Raw genomic sequence first — 20,026 nt, 5'->3', positions numbered from 1 at the left:
CAATCTAGCTGTTATATATACTCCACATAGATAACCACCATTTTTCCATTCATTTAATCATTATTGTCTCCCTGGAAAGTACCTTTGAGATACCAAACCAAATTTAGAGGAGACACAGGAAACCCAAACTCTGAGCTTACAGCTACAAAACTAGTATATCCCAACTTGATGCCCATGAGTCTTCATTCAAGCAAAGAAGTAGGAAACACAAAGGGTCTGATCTTCTAAAGTCCTTCCTCAGCCATGCTGAATGAGGGCAACAGATAGCAAGATTTCTCTTAGATTATCCTCACTGTGCAACGCAACCGAAATGTAAGTCAAAAAGAGACTCATGCTTTCGATAACCTTTGACCCCTCAGGACATAGACAACATGGCTGTGGCTGTTCTGCTGAATCCCATCGCAGTCTCTGGTCCTTTGTGCTGTACGCTGTTGCTGCTGCAGTCCATTCCCAGTTTTGTGTTTGGGGAGGGAGGGGGGCACAAAAAAAAAAAAAAAAACTTCCGCTGGCACACATATCTGCAGAAAGCTTCCAACAGAGAGACGTAACGGTCCAAAAAAAAAAAAAAAAAAAACTTCCCTTCGTTCAGACTTGGTCCAAACACGCTCCAACTCTGACACACAGTATGACTAAATTAGATATTCTGGAGTGTAAATAAGTGCATGAATTTCTCCATACATACATCAGTACCCACCTACTAAGCATAGCATTATATGCAAAGAAAAACAAATCTTGAGTGTGTCTCTTACCCATAATAAAGAGGGACTGTTGCAGAATGGGGGTCTTCCGTAAGCAAAGTCCAGCTATAATGCCCAGCCCACACCCAGAAGGTCCATTTTTGAACTGGACAAAAGTTTGGTCATGTCTGCGAGTGATTGCCGGACCATGAGAGCAGGCAGTGGTGGGTGCCACCCCTTCTGGGACTGGATGCCCAACAACACCTAACCCACTGTAAGTGCTGCACTGCCACCCCAGTGACCGACAGCAACAGACTTCAGTCCTGCGCAACCTTGACCTAAATGACTGGGGGGGTATGGAGGAGCCAAACAGACTACTGCTAAAGAGAGGGGCGCAAAAAAAAAAAAAAAAAAAAACCGTGCCACCCTGCTATTCAGCCACCCTCTCTAAAAAGCAAAGCATAACCTTAACAGAAGCAGTAATAATAATAAAAATACGACAGCAACAACAATAAGAAGTAATAATAAGAATGAGAAAGTTTGCTATAGTAATAAAGCAGCCTCAGGTTCTCTGACAGCTTGGTGGCTTTTTGCTCTTGTTGATTGTGTCGTTCTCACGGGTTAGTAGGTAGGCACACGGACAGGCACTGCATGCGACGGGCTGGGTTGGGGTGTGGGGTGGGGTGTGGAGGAAGGGAAGCAGGCTCATTTCTGTCCGGTGATGGACTGAGATATGGATCGGGGTGGGATCATGTCCAGCAGGTACTCCCGCTGCCGGTCAGCCAGGCTGGATGCCTTGTGCCCACCGACTCCAGCCGGGTTCAGGTAGGTGATGTTCAGCCCTGCGCAGCGACAGACGGCGAGGGAAAGAAGAGAGAGACAGAAGGACAGACCGGTTCACTGCAGTCCGCACTAGCAGCAAAAACACAAACATCTGTACAAGGCTGATGTGAGGGACTCACCAGGGATGTTGTAGAGTTGACGCCGGCTCTCCTCGGCTGTCCGGCCGCCACCGGAGCCGCAGCGCTTGCCTGTCATGCCCAAGAGACCACTGGCCACGGAGAGCTGGGAGGCCTGGGCAAAATTGGAGAGCACGCCCCGCGCAGAACTGGAGATACCCCGCTGGAGGGAAGCTTGAGGCTGGGGTGGCTGGGGAGGCTGGGGGGGCTGGAGGAGGGAAGGGGCAGGGTTCACTTATTGTTCTGCACAGCAACTGGGAAAGCACAGCTGTGTGAAAACCTCACATTTTCACTTACATGGAATCAGAAGTAAACTAAGTAAAAAAAAAAAAAAAAAAAAAAAAAAAAAAAAAAAAAAAAAAAGGGTGCTGCTAGGGTGGGGTTGTGTCGCTGCTGAGTGGAATCTGTTTTCTTTAGAGCTGATGGTGATCCACAGGGGTGGCCTGAGGAAATATTTTGCGCAGAGGGGAATGGAAGAAGGCGGAAACACACCTGCCGAAGAGCGTGGTGTCGGATCATGGACTCCGCCTTGCTGACGCTGGGGACGGTCTGGGCAGAGCTGGGGGACAGAGCGGCCTGCTGCTGCAGCCTCTGCTCAATCTCCTTGTGTGGCACACAACCACAAACAAGTGAGTTCAAACACATGGTACTGATCCGCAAATGCACATAATCAATATTTGTAGAGCATCTTCAGCTTTTGTGAGGCTGACTAGTGCTGCAGGCAAAACGCTGAACCAAAAGTGATGGCACAACAGAGCAGAACCTGAGACAATGCAGCAGGGCCAGCTTCCATAAGTAACATTTAATAGTCTTCACTTTTGGCACTGCATGTTACAATGACAGAATTATAGGAAACTGGCTCAAGAGCCACACGGATGAGTAAACAACCACTGATGGACCTCTATGTAATCACCTGGCAAAATGAGCACTGACTGAGCGTGCATGTCACCAATACGGTTTTCTGCCCCCCCCCCCCTTCTAAACTATGCAGCTGTATCAAATTGATTAATTGGCTAATGATTTAATTAACTCAACAATGAATTTGGACTAAAACTGCCTTTCAATGGCCTCTTTGTCTTTGAGTTTATCCAGTCTATCAAAATTGTTGAAACACACAACCCCGACTGACTGGAGAGAAGAGGGGAAGAAAAAAAAAAAAAAAAAAAAACATGGATACCCACCACTCAGCGCTGTACTACAGCAAATTTTCATACATGTGCAGAAAATTACAAGTACAAATCTTTGTGTGCTCTGATCAACTCCACAAATTGCACAATTACATATTTAGTGCTTGCATTTATTTACTGTGCTAATTTTATAATCAAAGCTAAGTTCAAAAATTGTGTAAAACTACAGATTTTTACACATGCAAAGACAGAAAGACAGTGTCATTCATATTTTTATGCATAACTCACAAAGCAAAATGTTTCACAGCTAATGATCGCAGTTTATTATTCTTTACCAATCTTACACCTCTGTCCAGTGTTAGGTTATGTACACTAAGCTATTAGCAATTTCTTAACCCATTTATACAGTATGGTATTCATACTGGAGCATTTAGGGCAGGTGCTTTGCTCAAGTGGGACTTGAAACAGGAACCTTCAGGTTGACAGCCAAAGCAACTACACTACCCACTACTGTCTGTCCTTTCAGGACAATAGAAATCTTATCACACATAAAAACCATTTGGACAAAATTTTTTGCATGTGAAATTTTTCTTGGGGTGTTACCATGGTGCACTCAGTAGCAATTAGTCTATGCATTTTGTTTAGTGCAGTGTGCCGAAGTATGAGCTAAATAGTACGATATTATTGTACATTGGTTTGTAGAAAAGATTCTGCTAAACAAACACATGTACACACCTAACACATACTGGGTGTGTCTGAATATTACCTGGGTGCCCTTGATAATGACAACTGACTGCCACTATTTTGTTATTGAATGTGGTTTAACAGAGGTCTCCAACCAATCTACATTAGATATTTTCAGTAATATTCTGGATGTGTTCAGATAGTGTCCTTCCAAAGTCTGTCTATAGTATATATAAGTTTAAGGCTGTGTAATTCACAATTCTGATAGGCTCAATAATCACACAAGGAGTAGTGATGAAAGGTTGATGAATACTTTTAATTGACACATGGTAGATGACACATCCAACACAATTAAAATGCTTTTAATTTGACGAGTATTGGCAAATGGAACTTAACTTTGTGAATTAATTAAAGTGTTGGCAAATGAATGAATTAAGCCATTCAGGTAATTTCAATGAAGTCATCAAATTCTTTCATTTAACCAGATTAAACAAATTAATTTAGTAACTTCTGCCCCTCACTGGAAACTGGGCTTCACAATCCAAAGAAAACCAAACAAGTGAACCACCACTGAAAAGCGGAAGGGTTCGTACCTGCTCCTGCTGCAGGGCCTTGACGAAGGCGTTCTTCAGTCGGTTGGTGTGCTCTGCCTTCAGGGCCTTCTTCTGGTTGGATGTCATACACTGCTCACACAGGATGCGTCCGCTCTTCTCCTGCTTCCAGTGGGGGGTGAAGTCGGTACGGCACTGGGCGCAGAAGAAAGGCTCCGTACGGGAAAGGGAGCCACGCATCTTACCTGTGGCGAGACACCGGAAGCATTTTAAGTGACCAGTTACCGCATTGTACTGACATGCAAATAGCACCACGCTACAGAAAGATCTGGAAGGACTGTGGAATTTGCTCAAGGGACTGCTGCGACTCTGCCTCAAGACAAGCGATTTTTAATCACTAGTGAACGAGAGTGTGAATAATGAATTGATTGATTATTGGAACTAAGGCTTGCCCAGAAGTCTGGGACACATTCTGGCCAACCTGCAAAGAAACAACACTTTACACGGTTAACCACCCTGCTCTGCTACATCCATGTTCTCCTTCTGCACCTTTATGCTTAACGGTTTTGCTGAAAATGGTAACGGTCTCCTGCAAATACTCATGAGCACGATGCACATTAGCAGTCCAGTTCTAATTGTTAGCATGTTAATTTGATCCGGGTCTGCTAATTTACGAACCCGTTTCGCCATTGTTCCACACAACAAGTTCTACTAAGCTAAAGAGAAGCACAAGGCCTCCATAGATCACTGAGTCTGAAATTCTTTCAAATGTTAAGTTTACAATTTTTTAAAATGATTTCCTCTGCCTTTGAATGCAAGAATTATATTTGTACTCTAAGAAAGGCTATTTATGCAATACTTGCAATTACAGTGTGCTACGTGCTTTTCATTTTCACTATTGTTGCAATGGAGCCCACAAAATTAGATATGGTCTGGTGAAACTGAAAATTCACTGCAATAAAGGCAAATTCAGGCAGTAACTGCTGGACTTCAAGTGTTGAAACACACTGATAAGGGTAACAGAAACAAAGATTGTCATGCCATGAATTTATCAAAGTTCACCATCCACACAATGTGGCTTAATGGAGTAAAAACTAGGAGTTTTGCTGGTGGTGCCAAATTAAGCCTCAGTGCACATACAGGACATGAAATATGAAAAAGTGTTCCAGCAATGGACAGATGGTCAAAAAAAACACATGGCCACTTTAGGATACTGAGACATGTACAGACTTGTTTAAAGATGTTAAGAAGAAAAACTTGGAAGAGGAGATGAGTATCAGGGTATTGGTGTTTCAAAGAAGCCATGGTTTAAATGCACAAAGAGTGCTTTTCTACACAGTATTAAGTGTTAATGGATACCTAGTCAGCATGAAACGATCCTCTTGGAAGATCAAAAAAAAAAAAAAAAAAAAAAAAAGAACAAGGTCGACACCTGACAAAGCATACTTACAGTGCCAACAAGAGATGACTCTTTTGGAAGCGAACAGTCGGACATTTATCTCACAAAAAGAAACCAATGTGAAGGCAAATATACCTTCTATACTTGGAGGCTGACACCATTGTCAAGTTATTAGCTTAAAATTAAGAGAAAAGCTCATAAAGGACTGAAATTCAGATTTACCAGTAGTATCGTAGTTGGAACAGGTAATTTAGGTAGGTCAGGTCTTCACTAAGTATATCAACAGGTAGAAACACTGTGCAGAAATAACCTTGAAAATAAACCTTTGTTCATTAATTTCCCATCCATCTGGAAGCAGAACCCCGAAACATCATTCAGTTGCCGATTCTGTCCAACCGCACTGTAACCAGCGTGCAATCTCCACTGATGGTGCAAAGACTAGTGCCAGGATAACTAGTAACAAAGTATGATATAAAAGGGGAAAAAAAAAAAAAAAAACCCACACACAAAAGTCCTGCCTTAGGATGTTCAACACTTCACCATTTTCAGCAGTGAAGTAGGTCAACAGCATCGCTGTGAGTCTGACAGACAGTGCTTGTTTCAAAGATGTCAATGCAGAAGCGATGTGCAAGATTTTTTTTTTTTTTTTTTTTTTTTACAGCAGTCAAATAGCAACGAGCTAAGAACCCGTAAACTGCTTCATCTTGACAGTCACTGTTCGTCAGAAGGATGAAGAGGAAGACATCACAGTGGTTAGTCCTCTCCACACAAGGAAACTGAAGGCAATCTTTGCAGTTCCTGAAACACTAACTTCACTGACGGAGCCAAATGATAAAGCTGACAACAGCAGAAAACTCCTCCATCAATAATGCTTTTGACCTTAAGGCCAAAAAAAATTTGAGGCTAAGCAATCATCTATTCTTTGGCCAAAAAGAGTCAACAGAACATCTAACTGGTGAATTTATTCAATCAACGGCTCAGTCAAGGTTAATTGGAGGTCGAGTTTGAACAAAAACCAGCACTGACAGTAGATACCCAACAAGAGGACTCACAATCATTGGCTTTATACACACACTCGTGTGCTAATAAAATATATTCTCCTTAAACATTCGTAGAAAAAAGAAAATACTTAAATGAGCAATATAGTTATATCAAACAGTTTATTTAGCGTATTATATAATGAGATGTACGTCAATTTGGAGAAAAGCATCTGCTAAATGAATAAATGTAAATATAATAAAGAACAGGAATAATATCATCATAATCCCACCTATCTGAAATTCCATAAACTCTTTTCACTTTTAAAAAAATAGTAGGTCAGCAGTTCTCTCCTGAACAATGACAGGACCAAACCACATGATCCTTTGAACTAACCATGTATTTTGAAACATCCACCATTCTGCTGAAACGTATTTTTGCACTGCTGTGTCTATGGATTGTTTTCCAAAAGCTATTAAGGAAAACGCTGTAACAATATACACCATTTCTAGACTGTCAACTATTTTTGCTGTAAAATCTGGAGGTATTAATAAGTGTTAAATCTGTGCAGAAACCCTGCGGGCTCTGCTGTGCTACCATGCCCATGCTGGCTTCTATTAACCCATGTCTTGCTTGCCAACGGCTGACTCACCCTGGCTGTCAATGACACTCTGCACCACCTCCTCTAAGCCGACCATGTAGATAAACTCGCTGTTGGCAGCAGAGGGTAGGAAGTGCAGCAGGGGGGCCGGGGGCTTGGGGGGTGGGATCTCCAGCAGAGTCTTCTCCAGCTGCTTGCGAAGTGCAAGCTTGGCTGCCGCCTGGCTGCTCACCGGCTCCCCTAGGGTGCCCACCCCAGGGCTGGGCAGGGTGGAAGGGCTGACTGTCCCCACATTTGCAACACCACCTGCCCCAGCTGCCTGCATGTGGGCCAGGTTCATGTAAATGCCCGAGGAGCCAGAGCGCTGTGAGGCTGACACCTGCTGACCGGTAGCCTGTGTTACATATAGGAAGAGGAGCAGAAACAACTGAGTCAGACACCATGTCTACTGATTCTCTTACAAACAGAGCAACAGCAAGACGGGAGAGGCACTGGAGAATGTATTCCAATAGGTGGCAGAAAGAAGTTTTACTTGTACTAGAAAGTGGTGTTACTGAGGGCATTCAGGTAAAGAAGTACCTGCTGGTAGCTGACAGCACTACTGATGCTCCCTGAAGAGGGGCGCACCACAGTAGGCTTGGATGGCACCCTTTGGCCTTGCAGCTGGGCAGGGTTGGGGGCAATAACTCGCTGAGACATCATCATTGGGGGCAGTGAAGCATTGGCAGCAGACCTGATCACACTGTGACCCTGCTGGAGAACACAGGGTACAAGAAACTTTAGAAAAATGGAAAAAACAGGCTGACCAAAAAAAAAAAAAAAAAAAAAAAAAAAAAAAAAAATCAGAACAAGAATATTCATTCTTGTTTGTCTACATTAACTGAGGACACCCAGCGTCTTTCCCCATCAGGGAAGTGACGTCCAACTTTGGTGCGATGGTGGTAGTGTTTGTGGGTCAGTGAAATCAGAGCCGTTTTATCTAGAGCCTCATGTTCCTGATAGGGTCCCCCTTGGCAAAACAGATCTGAGGTGAGGGTCTATACAAATGAATGCACTATGACGACTCCCATATTAAGTACAGATATTTTTATAAAACAAACTGTTCTTTTGAAATATTCCCAACTCAGTTTCAGTTTGCTTGTTTTGTTGACACGTTTGGCTTACTTGAAGAAGCTCAATTAAAAATTTACTGCACTTTTAAAAACAAGGTTATGAGTCCTTATCATTTCTGCACTTTCCTCACTTTTAAGAAAAGTATCCCTCTGTATTTGTCTATTACAAAAACAATAAGCACATAACAGCTACTGTTACTACAAAATCTGTTTTGTTGATTTTGACCTTTTCATTCATACCGCTTATTTTTAATTTCTTAGTATGAAATAAGCGCGTAATACTTGTTCATGCTGTGGAAAATAAAGTAATGACACTAGAACACTAGCTGTAGTGTGTTTAATATCCATGTGTGCAGTTTTTATATATACATACACATACAGTACACATCTGCACAAGCACTTTAAAAGAGTACAATAATTCTAAAACTCCTTACAGCCAAAAGGTGGCGTCAGATCTCAGACTGTCACAGTAGCAGAGAATGAGAAGGTACAAACATCAGAACATCTGACTGGCAGTCCTCAGTTCACTGCCCACTTTCATACAACCCTGGACCTGTCATACTGTGTGTGTGTGCTTGTGAAGAGCCAAGAAAGTTTGTAAATATAGACATAAAACATGTGAACATAGATTCTGATGTAAACACAAGGCTGCTATAAGGAAAGTGAAATGTAAATGACAAACTCAGAAGTAAATGTAAATGAGTGTTCAGGTGCAGAGCCATCAGAGCACAGAAGGAGGCCAACCTGTGCAGTGCGGAGGTTCTGGGGCTCGGCAGCGTGGAGCCCAGGGCGCACTGGTATCTTGGCCACGCTCTGAGAGCTGTGCATGGGGGAGGCCTGGACCGAGGAGGCTGCATTCTGGACCACCGGCACCTGAGGAGCAGGACAGATGTGGCGTCAGAGTATAACAGGAAGCCAAGAAGTTCTGCCGAAGCAGTTTTGTTGTTGGTGTTCTGGTTCACTAACATTAACACCCTCAAAGAAGTACAGGAGCTCTATTACAGTAAGTTTTTATATTTTATATAAACATTCTTCAGCTGATATCAGACCATCTGGCCAATGGTTGGTGGATTACTACTGTAGAGAATAGAGGCGGAGCACATTCATGAGTAGGGCAAACATAGTGAGAGGTTCAGAGGTCATGGGTACAAGAGCATGGCCAACCTTCTGGACCACATTCTCCTTTTGCATCTGGCTCTGTCGGAGCTTCTTGAGGAGCACCAGCCGTGCCTCCTCCAAACGCAACTCTTCCCTTAGGGCCTTGATCATCTGCTGCCGCTCCTCTCCACTTTTACCCTAAAATGACAGATGGAAAGACAGATGTGACTCGAGAGCATCAGGAGAACATGCATAACACAAAGGATTGGTTTTTTTAAAAAAAAAAAAAAAAAAAAAAAAAAAAAAACCAAAAAGTTCCATATTTGTGTATATATAGTTCAAGACTCCCATTTAACATGCCTCATGAGAAGTTTTATATTTGCTTATGTAGCATCTCTTAGTTTCTCACTAATGCCCAAATCAGCTCTCTAGGTATCCCTCCCATACCTTAAACATCTCGAGGTTGGCAGCACGGATCTTCTCCTCCACTTGTGTGGTTGCCCGGGGGCTGGAGGCCTCATTATCTGACAGGATGATCACATCTGGTGATGGCGTGCGGCGCTCTCGCTCCACATCTCTGATGAACATCAGGTAGAGAAATAAGATTGAAGACTCTCCCTCAGAATCAGATGATCCTTCTAGTTTACTAGTTCTTCAGTGGTGCTTTAATTCCCATACAGATCATCCAGACACCCATTGACACCAGCTCCACAGCACTCACCCTCTTCTGGCGCTCATGTCTACAGGCTCATCTACCATGTTCTCCTTCCCGTTCTTTCCCATACCCCCGTGGGTTAAGGTTCCACCACGAAGGCTCCCATTCAGGCGCTCTTCATAGCCCATTGGTCCTGCTGGTCCTTGGCCACTGACTGGAGAGACCTTAGCTTCACCCAGGTGTCCTGCAGTACCCTCCAGGCCTGCAAGGTCTTTGCGTTTGAGCAGAGCCAACATCTTTAGACGCTCCATGGCCTCATGGCCCTCCATCTTAAGCCGCTTGGTCAAGGCCTCTTCCCGCTCCTCAGGTACCTCCAGACCTCGTTTCAGCATATTGAGCCGTAGGGCCTCCTCACTTATCCTCTCCATCCTGGGAAGGGCAGAGAGCAGGAAGAACAAAAAAAAAAAAAAAAAGGTTAGAGAGCGCTGGCACAGAACACTGAGGACTGCAGCATCTTTAGTGTTCCAGCTGCTGATCTGTGGGGGGGGGGAAGGAAAAAAAGAAAATAGTCCCAACACCTGGGGTACGCAAGATTTATCAAAGTGATCAAGAGTGCAACCAAACTCCAATAGTTTCTAGCAATTTCACTGCTACACAACACTCAAATACTATGATAAAGCTTATTTTATGTGTGTACACACACACACACACACACACACACACACACACACTTTTTCCTGGAAAAATATATTAGAATTAAGCAACAGTAGACATTACATAGTGGTTAAGAAAGTACGGCCATACTGACAGAATTTTATGTGATCAATCGTAGTTGATCTAATTATTTCAATAGCAAATTGGAGGACTGGCACATAAAGCCCAACATCTATCACAGAAAACCAGTTTTCCATAAAAACTTTATGGGATACTTCATCATAAGCTTTAACTTACACAAAACACTGAAAGATAGGTAAGAAATTTAAACAGTAAGTTTAAACAGAGATACATCGATAAACCATTCCTTTCCATTAAGCATGACCAAAAAAAAAAAAAAAAGCCATTAATGAATCAGAACACAGGGAAACTGGGCTGAATCACACACAAATCTGAGACTAAAATATGCATGCAAGTTACAACAGGATGGTATTAATTTCACCCATCCATGCAGGTGAGTCCTTTTGCTATCAAGTATGATAAGCCAGTTTACTCTCACTAGCCATGCCAGTTAATGTGATATGAGTTAATAGTGAATTCTAATATAACATGGAGTGTTAAAACTATTTTTGCTATGTTAGTCAGACAAAATGTCTTGCTTTCAATACTACAATAATTCTCCTCCAAATAAAGTGTAGCAGCTTGCCTTGCTCAGTTCTCCCTCTATTGGTTTATACTGACAAAGTTATCAAAAATGATGCATTGGGAAATGTGCCTGATAATATAGCCAATTCTTCCGTTTCCGTTTGCTTCTTCCTGGACAGATCAGTATCTGCAGCAAAAATTACTTAGTCATATCTTTATATGTGCTTCATTTATCATCTTGCTACAGACCATAATGTAAATGTCATGCAGATATGCACTGTGATTTATGGACGGCACATTGATTTTATTTAGTTAGAACTGCCTCGGTAAATATCCAGCTATAGAACAGAATAATAAATTTTTAAGGCACCTAAACATCTTTGAACATGCAGTATTTATACATCAGTCAATGTCCTAATTGTTCCGGATTAAAAACAGATTAATACTCTTTTTCTACGGCGTTAGAATTTCATTCAACTTTTGTACAGAAAGTATTTAGCTACATGGGGGAGACAGCTAGTAGTGTAGTGGTTGGAGCTGCTGCCTTTGGATCCAAAAGATGGCAGGTTCAAGACCACCTCTGACTATAGTACCCTTGAGCAAGGTACTTATCCTAAATCGCTCGTTACATTACCCTGCTGTATAAATGGAGAAATAATTGCAAGTAGCTTGATATTATAAATTGCTGAAGGGTTACCTAAATGAATAAATGTGATGTGAAAATGCAGAACAACAGCAGATGCGTGTTCTCCTTTGAACAGCGGTGCTCAATGCACTGTGGACAGTTAGTATAGGTCAAGTGGAACACAGCAGAATGCAAAAAATCAGCTCCGTTGCTCTGTTCTGTTGGAACTGCAACCACCTAGGTCTGTACACCTAGGTCTGTACAGGGTCAGATGACTCTATATCACACAGGACACTACAGCAGCAGCCCCACCCGAAGAGCTGGCCCAGGGGGGTTATTTGAACAGAGCTTTACATGTGAAGGTCTCAGCACTGAGGCATGTAAGACGTGGCTGTATAGTCATACACACCAAAATGCCCACATGAGCCATGCTGTGGTGAAAGTGTGCACACACTATAACCGGTGCTGGCCACCGTTCGCCAGTCTTGGTGAGTGGAACAGGTAAGGATGAGTGTAGCAGGCCAGACTCCAGAAAATAAAGGTTAAAAGGTAATCAGATGCTTGGCCCTTCTGGCCAGCTTCACATTCATGTCATTAAACAAAGGCTAGAATTCACACTACATATTCTCTCATACTGTGTCATCCTGAGACGTGAGGATGTTTTAAAGACAACCAAGATGTTGTCACTGGTTTGTTCATGGGCTTGGCTCCATCCATTGAAGACACAACAAGTAGGGATGAGCACACAATGCCCTTAAGACAAGAACAAAGCAGGAGGTAAGCAATGCGGCCACAACACAGGAAAACACAAACAGCCAGAAGGCGAGTAAAACAATACAACTGCAACACAGAAGAGGAACATCTAGCACAGCATGTCTGGAGTTGACCCTGGGCTGACCTTACAGCTGAACTGACAGAAAAGGTCCATGTTTCCCATGTAATTCTCCCTCACGAAGTCTCTCCTGGTCAAGAGGTCAACGGAACAAAGCAACTGCATGGTGGCTACCATCGAGTATGAACAAGAAACACTTTGGGCTCTGAGCTAGACGACTAAAGGAATAGTCAAGAGAACTTGTGAAGCAGCTGGCTGAAACGTAACATTTTTAGTCCATCAATAAAGGTCAAAGTTCATTTCAGCATGGCCAACAGCAAGCTTCCTTGCAAGGAATCAGCCAGGTGCTGCATCACAAGTGTTCTTTGGTGCACCGCAGAATCCAGCAAGTGTATGGTTTCATTTTCCTCCATCAAATATTCCATGCAGACAATAGATGCAAATTAACACTTTATTTAGGCCACGCATTGCCAAGGAGAAATCTTAAAACATAATATCAGACAGTCCATCAATGCTTTGCTTTACACAGCGATAGAAGTTTGTAGTGAAGAAATAATCATAAAGGCTCGAACAAGGACGGGTTAACTCAACATTTGCTTCTCAGAGAGACATGGACAGTGAAACAGGACTGATTTTGCCAGTTTCCCAGTCTCACATGTTTAGCACTCATTACATGGGCAAAAGCCTCCAAGTGAAGCCATGGAGCCTCAGAACAAAATGTCCCTGTGAATATGACTATTGTGCTATGGGCATCGATGGAGGAGGGACGGGAAAGGGAGAAGGAAAAAAAAAAAAAGCCACAAACTCCATTATATCAGCCCTGAACAGAGTAACATTCGGCATGGACACAATGGGCAATGTCAAGTGTAGAAAAAAGTGCCTCTTTACAAAAGGTCCTGCACTCAAACAATATTTACTATGCACAACAGAAATCATGCATAATACTAACTCTGATAGGTGTCACATTTTGAATTGATATTTAAAAAAAAAAAAAAAAAAAAAAAAAAACCTCAATACTAAACGCCTACATGAGTACTTCTACATGTATTCATTTAGCAGACACTCGTCTCCAATGCAACATGCAATGATTATTAACTAGGATTCAACTGACACCTCAGTCCAAGGCGACTTACAGCGCTCAATACACTACACCTATCAATACAACAGAGTAATGCAACAGACACACTCTCATTAAACGGAGCATAAACAATTCACCTGAAACACCTCTTCACCAGGACTTGCCCGTCTCTCAAACCACACTCTACAGAGCTGCTGGTCCAGGCCAGTGATTCCACCTGGAATACTGTAACTCCCTCCTGTCTGAACTTCTGGCTTCCACCAACAACCTTTTCCACCTGATCCAGAATGCTGTAGCACAACTGTGTTTCACCTGCCAAAGTGTTCTCATGTATTTCTTGTCCTCCTAGTGGTCGCCATCAAGCTCAACTTATTACAGCCCACAAACTAGCTAAAGAACCTGTGCTGCGATACTTAGAGGACCTGGCCACTCCTTACACTCCACTCCCCTTCACTTCTCCGACTGCTTGGTGGTCCACACCAGAGACAAAACCTAAAGTCAATCAATTTTGGGTCAAATTTAGCAAAATGAGATATGTCCCTCTGAACTGCTGAATCCTTTTCAACATTCAAGAAGAGCTTGAAAATGCATCTTTCAGTTAAACCCTCTTCTCTCCTGATCTTTACCCTGCAGCCAAAAAGAAGAAGATGTATGTGTCCTACAATGTAAATATTCTTGAACTACGTGAAGAAACCGGAGCACCCGGAGGAAACCGACATGAAGACAGGGAACATGCAAAGTTCACACAGACTTAGCTGGGGTCAAACATGCCTGAAAGCACAGCTCAGGAGCCATGAGGCACAAGCGGTACCCACTGTGCCACCCCATCATAGACATGAATGGTAAATCTTAATATTGGGGCTTAACCAAACAGAAAATAAAGGCAGTCTAGTAGGGGGAAAAAAGTGACTTGCAGGCCTATATTAGAACACCTAGGATAAATTATAGGCTTCTATAAGGCTTTCACAAAACATCTTATGGAGAAATGCTGAGCTGGCTGTGAATCTCAGGATGACGGGGAGGGGAGGTGTGGCATCTCTTGTTTTACCTGCATCCACAGTGTGCCCTTTATGGTCTTCTCAATAAAAAGAAGCTGGTCTGCGCTGAACCCGAAACAGCAGGTTTATAGTGTGTATGTCAGTGTGCTGGGAAGGTCTGCCCAACACAGCCCCCCTGCCACCCATGTACTGTAGTCCTTAGACTAACAGGCAACTCCAGAGGGGTCCTGACCGACGAATAACAAATCCATTCATAAAATAGTTCTTTTTTGACGGAGAAACATGAGGCCTTCCACTGGTTAAGTGAAGCCCCTGAGCGAGTTCATTTCTCTGTGACAACTGCAGTCTTAGGTCCTGCGTTGCATCAGTTGTCCTTTGTTTTTTGTACTTGTGCCATTTAGCCAAGAAGCAAAAGTTAGAAACTGGCAGCACCCAGGGAAAGCAAGAAAGCACTGAACTCTAAAAGGAGCGATGGAAGCAAAAGGACAAGCAGAAAACCCTGGAAACGCCCAAGCTACAAAACTGCGGTAAAACGACAGCTACTGCTAATATTTTAAGAATTAATACTGAAATGCAATTATTCACTACACAAGGGTGTGGCTGTGCTGTTGGCTGCCATGGCTTGGCCAGTACCCAGAATCCATTTAGAGGCTATGAACATGGTCTCACCTGCCCCATCACTGGCCACAAGTCAAAATCCCAGATGCCACCAGGCTTTTTGTGCAGCTGGGGACTCTCAGAAATGCCATTTTTTATACTGCCAGCTGCTCTTCATACTATGGGTGTAGCACACATGCTTCCTGTTGTTCATTACTTCACACTGTCAATGCGTTGTTTACCGTACATGTTAATATGCAGACATTTCTGTTCTAAAGGATGAAAACATTGTATTGTACAGTGCTCCTTGGCTAAGCATCCATGAAATGTTCTACAGAAAAATAAATTTAGTCTGAAACACTTGTATTATGGGCAACACATGCAGTGGGAATGAAGGGACTCCAGTTTTACGCCACTCGGATATTACGTCCTTTTCACACAGCACTGCCTCACCAGGAACCGATTCCCACAAGCACTACGTGCGAAGAGCACCATTTTAACCACGAGCACTGGAGACTCTACTGTCTGAGTTTGAGAGTGAAAGGCCAGTGAGACTGAAACAGCATACACAAACACCTACCTGAAAGGATACAAAAAGAGTTTTCTAAGTGGTCCTAGTGGGCGACTGGATGAGGGTTTGATCCCTACTCACTCTGGACTGTGGGAGGAAACCCACACAAACACAGTACGAACACAGAAGACACGTATCTCAAGGTGAGCTGGTAACTAAATTGCCCTTAGCCTCTGTGTGTGAGCTGTAGGTAGTTCACCGTAGTGAATTGAGCAACGGCAAGTCACCTTGGGTAAAGATGTTGGCTAAATGTTAGCCGATAACCATTCTAAGTCACTTTGGCAAAAAGCGTCTACTAAATAAAATTGTAAATGTAGCATTCTCTTCCCTGCAGAATGCTCAGACATGTTTCCCAGTGTTGCTGTGTTAAATAGCTAAATTAATGTTCAATACACATGACATTCTATTCATCCAAAAATGGATCTCAGTTGGATTATCTTAACTGTAATGGCTAAAGACACCAAATCAGTGTCATGTTGTAACTGAATTTTCACATGAAAATTTCATTCAGCGATAACTGATCTTTTTAACATTTAATCGTCAACTAAAATTGTCCTTCGGGTGTTATCACAATTATATCATTACATCATTTGCGTCACCCATACTACAATACAGTTTTAAATTAATTTTTGTATGGACTGTTTGTAAGACATTTACGTCATGGAGGAGAGGAGAAAAAAAAAAAAAAAAAAATTTCTCACACAAGGATAAAGTAAAACCTCTGCAATCAGAACTGAATTAAAAGAAGGGGGTTACGAAGGAACATTCATCTGCACACTCTGTCTCCCATGGAAGTTTCCATTAACATTATTTGTAAAAAGAGACAGAAAGAAAGGAAGAAGGTAAGGAAGAGAAAGGAAAAATCGCCTGCAGACCCAAAGTCTGGCAATGCCCAAGCCGAACCACCCACTGTGATTAAGATGGGGGCAGAGAGTGTGCGCAGGCATGAGCCAAACCAACAATGGCACCGGTGAGCCAATGGGAACAGCCCCGCGGTACGTGCGTCCGTCCGCACCCCCCATAAGCCCCCCCTTATATAATGACTGTTTCAGTCGGCTGCTACACAAGCCAGACTCTTTCTCCTTAAACCCACCCCCCCAAAACCACAAAAACCCGCACACGCGCACTACACGACAGACACACAGCCCCGGGCGATCTGCCAACCAACAGCAGCTCCAAGGAGAGGCAAAAAGGAAAGATGGGGGGGGGGGGAAGAGGTGTGGAGCCTGAAGAGATGGCGAAAGGGAGACTGACATGATCTAAGCACAAAAAGGATAAAAACACTAGGATTCCTTTAATTTATCACCACCCCAAAACAGTCCTCGTTTGTTTTCACCACACACACACACACACACACACACACACACACACACACACACACACACACACACGACAGCTTTATGAGAGGGCAGGTCTCAGTGTCGAGGGGGAGTAGGAGTGGATGGCCCCATGCTAAAAAAAATAGCGTCAAACAAAATGTAGACAGGAGAATTTCACACACCCTTTTGTTCCCGGCTCCACGAGCCCTTCCGTTCTGTGTGTCATGCCACGCTGCGCAGCAGCACCCTCCACCCCCACCCGCTGTCCCACCTTCCCAAGCTCGCACACATTCTTCCGCTTGCTGTAAAAATAACCACCACACTTATTTTGGGGGGCCAAAAGAGGTAGCGAAAGAAAGGTTCTTTTTTAAATTAATGTTTAATATGCAACCCCAAGGCCTGAGAGAGGAGGAGGGAGGGGGGGGAAAAAAAAAAAAAAAAAAAAAAAAAAAAAAAAAAAGGGTGGTTGGGGGAGTGGGGGTTAGAGTAGGCTGCATCGTCTTGAAATGCCTCAATTCCTATTGCACCCTCCCCCCAATGTGACTACTTTCTTTTTTGTACACGGCTCATCTGCCTGCCAGTCAGAGAGCTGAGCGACGCCAAAACCCCCACCCGCCACCACACACACACACACACACACACACACACACACACACACACACACACACACAGAGCCTCTAGCCATAACAGGTCTGAGATTTCCCAAACAGACCAACACCAGGCCATGGATATAATAAGACTATTTGCACCCAGACTGTGGAATCTGATGCTCATTTCACGCATGGGCTACATCATGACAATTCGCTCAGCTGACGCAACTTGCGCAAACCCTAATGCAATTACAGCAGGGCTTCCTTCTCCTGTGGGTCCGGCTCCTTCAGAGCATGCGATCAAAATGTCCTCGCGTCGGTCCTGGGCGGAGGACGCACGGTGCAGCTTGGTGGTTTCGCTTGCCGCGGCACTGGCGTCAACACAGAAGCCCCAGCCAAGCTCCCGCTCCCATCTGGCTGCCTCTCGAGCCACCGGCCTAATTGGCAGCGCCCAGGCCTGCTCTCCACGCAATGGCTCGCGAGCAGGGGGAACATTCCGGCACAAAATGGCTGCCATCCATCAGACAGGTGGGGCTGCTGCCTGGGGCACCATCAAGGCTTGGAGAGCAGCGCTTTCTGAGTCTGACCAAGGAAAGGTGAGTGCTGGCTAGCTGTGGGGCGGACATGGTTCCCCATTTCCACTACCCAGAGCGGGTGGGGGGGGGGCACTTTTTCCATATTCAAACTGCACATGTAATGGTGATGAAAGGATTTACTGGAAACATTAAATATGTAGCCTACAACTGGATAATAAATCAGAAAAATTACAAAAATTGCTTAGCCAAATATTTCACCCAAGCTGACCAACAATTTTGCCCCTTTATACAACTGCATATTTACAAAGACCATGATGGGACTTCACCCAGGAACTTTGATTACCAGTCCATGTCTTTAACCACTACACTAAGATATTCAGTAAAGTAGGAGAACAAAAAACAAGCAGGATAAACCTACACTCACAGAACCAGCTATAATCGTTATTACCATCAACCATTTCATTTGCAAACAATAACTTATCTGATGCTTTGGCCACAGTGACTTGGAGCTTCCCTGCGTATACAAGTCAGGTGTGTTCTGTAGGGACACTACAGACGTTACACTATCAACAGTGCAAGTCATCAATAAAGCACCACAGGAACCAGGAAGCTGAAAGCTGAAGCTGATACACTCAAATCCTACTATGTACTTCAACAGTACAGTTAATGGCACACTCTTGAACATGAATTAATATTACTGGGGGTAGAGAAAAAAAAAAACCTTATGAACTGTTCAGCATAACATATCAGCTCTCATAAGCACAGTCCGAAAAGGTGAAACTACAGTTAGAGGTGTGAAGAACCTCAGTGTTGCTGTAGTACTTTGGGAAGTTACTGCCACCATTTGAAAGCTGTAAAAATAGTGCATTGAAAGTGGTGAGAAAGCTACTATGGCTTCTGCTGAAAAATGAGTGTGATGGAGTGCAAGACAGACAGGGAAGCCCATCCTTGCAGGGGGTTTCCTGCATGTCACACCTGAGGGGAAGCGATCACGCCGAGTGAGATGTGCTATTCCTCCAACCAGAAAGGCCATCTGAGCCCAGCTACCTGCAGGGGGATTTGCCAAAGCTTTACCCACGCAGTGCCGCACCAGAAGCAGATTCACCGCTAACTTGCATGACCCCGCTGTAGCCGTGGTGCGAGTGTTTGAGCATGAAAAATACCGAATGCCAGCTGAGCAGGTCGAGCTGAGAGGACTAGCATCAACTGCTGACAGTGGAAAAGCGGCCATGCTTCGGCACAGTAGTGCTATATCTTCCCACCTGTAATAGAGAAGTGCAATGGATATATTCTATAGTTAGATATGACATCTTTACTCATTCTCTACAACTTATTTTGAGGGACTGTTGTGAACATTGTGTGCCTGAAGGAACTGAACATTTTACGGTGTCCAAAAAACAGGGTTCATTAATTAAAATCCTGATAAATAAATGAAAACACCAACCTGTGTCTTCAATGACAAAGTATGTGGACTTGCGAACAGGTTGCTGGTTTGAATTCCGAGTCACCCTGCTATAGCACCTTTACCTATTTATGCTCCAGAGATATATCCACCGACATAGATAAGTAAAATTTCAAGTGGAAAAAAATAAAGTTTTTGGTGAATTACAAAAGACTTGCAGATTTAATGCACAGCCGCTGGTTTGGTTGTGTTTTGAAATTATCCGACTGCTGTGCACTCAAGCATGCTGAAAAAAACCTGACATTTTAAGTATAAGACCAAACTGACACCATTGTTTT

General features: G+C 43.6%; 1 protein-coding gene across 2 annotated transcripts in view; it reads right to left on the bottom strand.

Annotated features, from left to right (window-relative positions):
• Positions 1-560: 560 nt before the first annotated feature.
• The window catches only part of LOC108942469 (transcriptional repressor p66-beta-like), a 38,546-nt gene continuing 19,080 nt past the window's right edge, over positions 561-20,026 (bottom strand). The window contains exons 2-11 of one of the 2 annotated variants that reach the window (XM_018765865.2): positions 9,908-10,270; positions 9,634-9,763; positions 9,253-9,384; positions 8,833-8,961; positions 7,556-7,729; positions 7,028-7,370; positions 4,041-4,243; positions 2,129-2,239; positions 1,640-1,844; positions 561-1,519 (exon numbers count right to left, since the gene is read on the bottom strand). In XM_018765865.2, the coding sequence (XP_018621381.1) occupies positions 1,383-1,519; positions 1,640-1,844; positions 2,129-2,239; positions 4,041-4,243; positions 7,028-7,370; positions 7,556-7,729; positions 8,833-8,961; positions 9,253-9,384; positions 9,634-9,763; positions 9,908-10,269 (1,926 nt within the window). In that variant the 5' untranslated portion in view covers position 10,270 and the 3' untranslated portion in view covers positions 561-1,382. The remainder of the gene's footprint in view (positions 1,520-1,639; positions 1,845-2,128; positions 2,240-4,040; positions 4,244-7,027; positions 7,371-7,555; positions 7,730-8,832; positions 8,962-9,252; positions 9,385-9,633; positions 9,764-9,907; positions 10,271-20,026) is intronic. The other variant, XM_018765866.2, reaches the window with a different exon arrangement.

The sequence above is a fragment of the Scleropages formosus genome, chromosome 23, assembly GCF_900964775.1.
Source record: "Scleropages formosus chromosome 23, fSclFor1.1, whole genome shotgun sequence".
Lineage (NCBI taxonomy): Eukaryota > Metazoa > Chordata > Actinopteri > Osteoglossiformes > Osteoglossidae > Scleropages > Scleropages formosus.
Note: the sequence above shows the minus strand (reverse complement) of the source record. Positions and strands in the feature narration are given on the sequence as shown.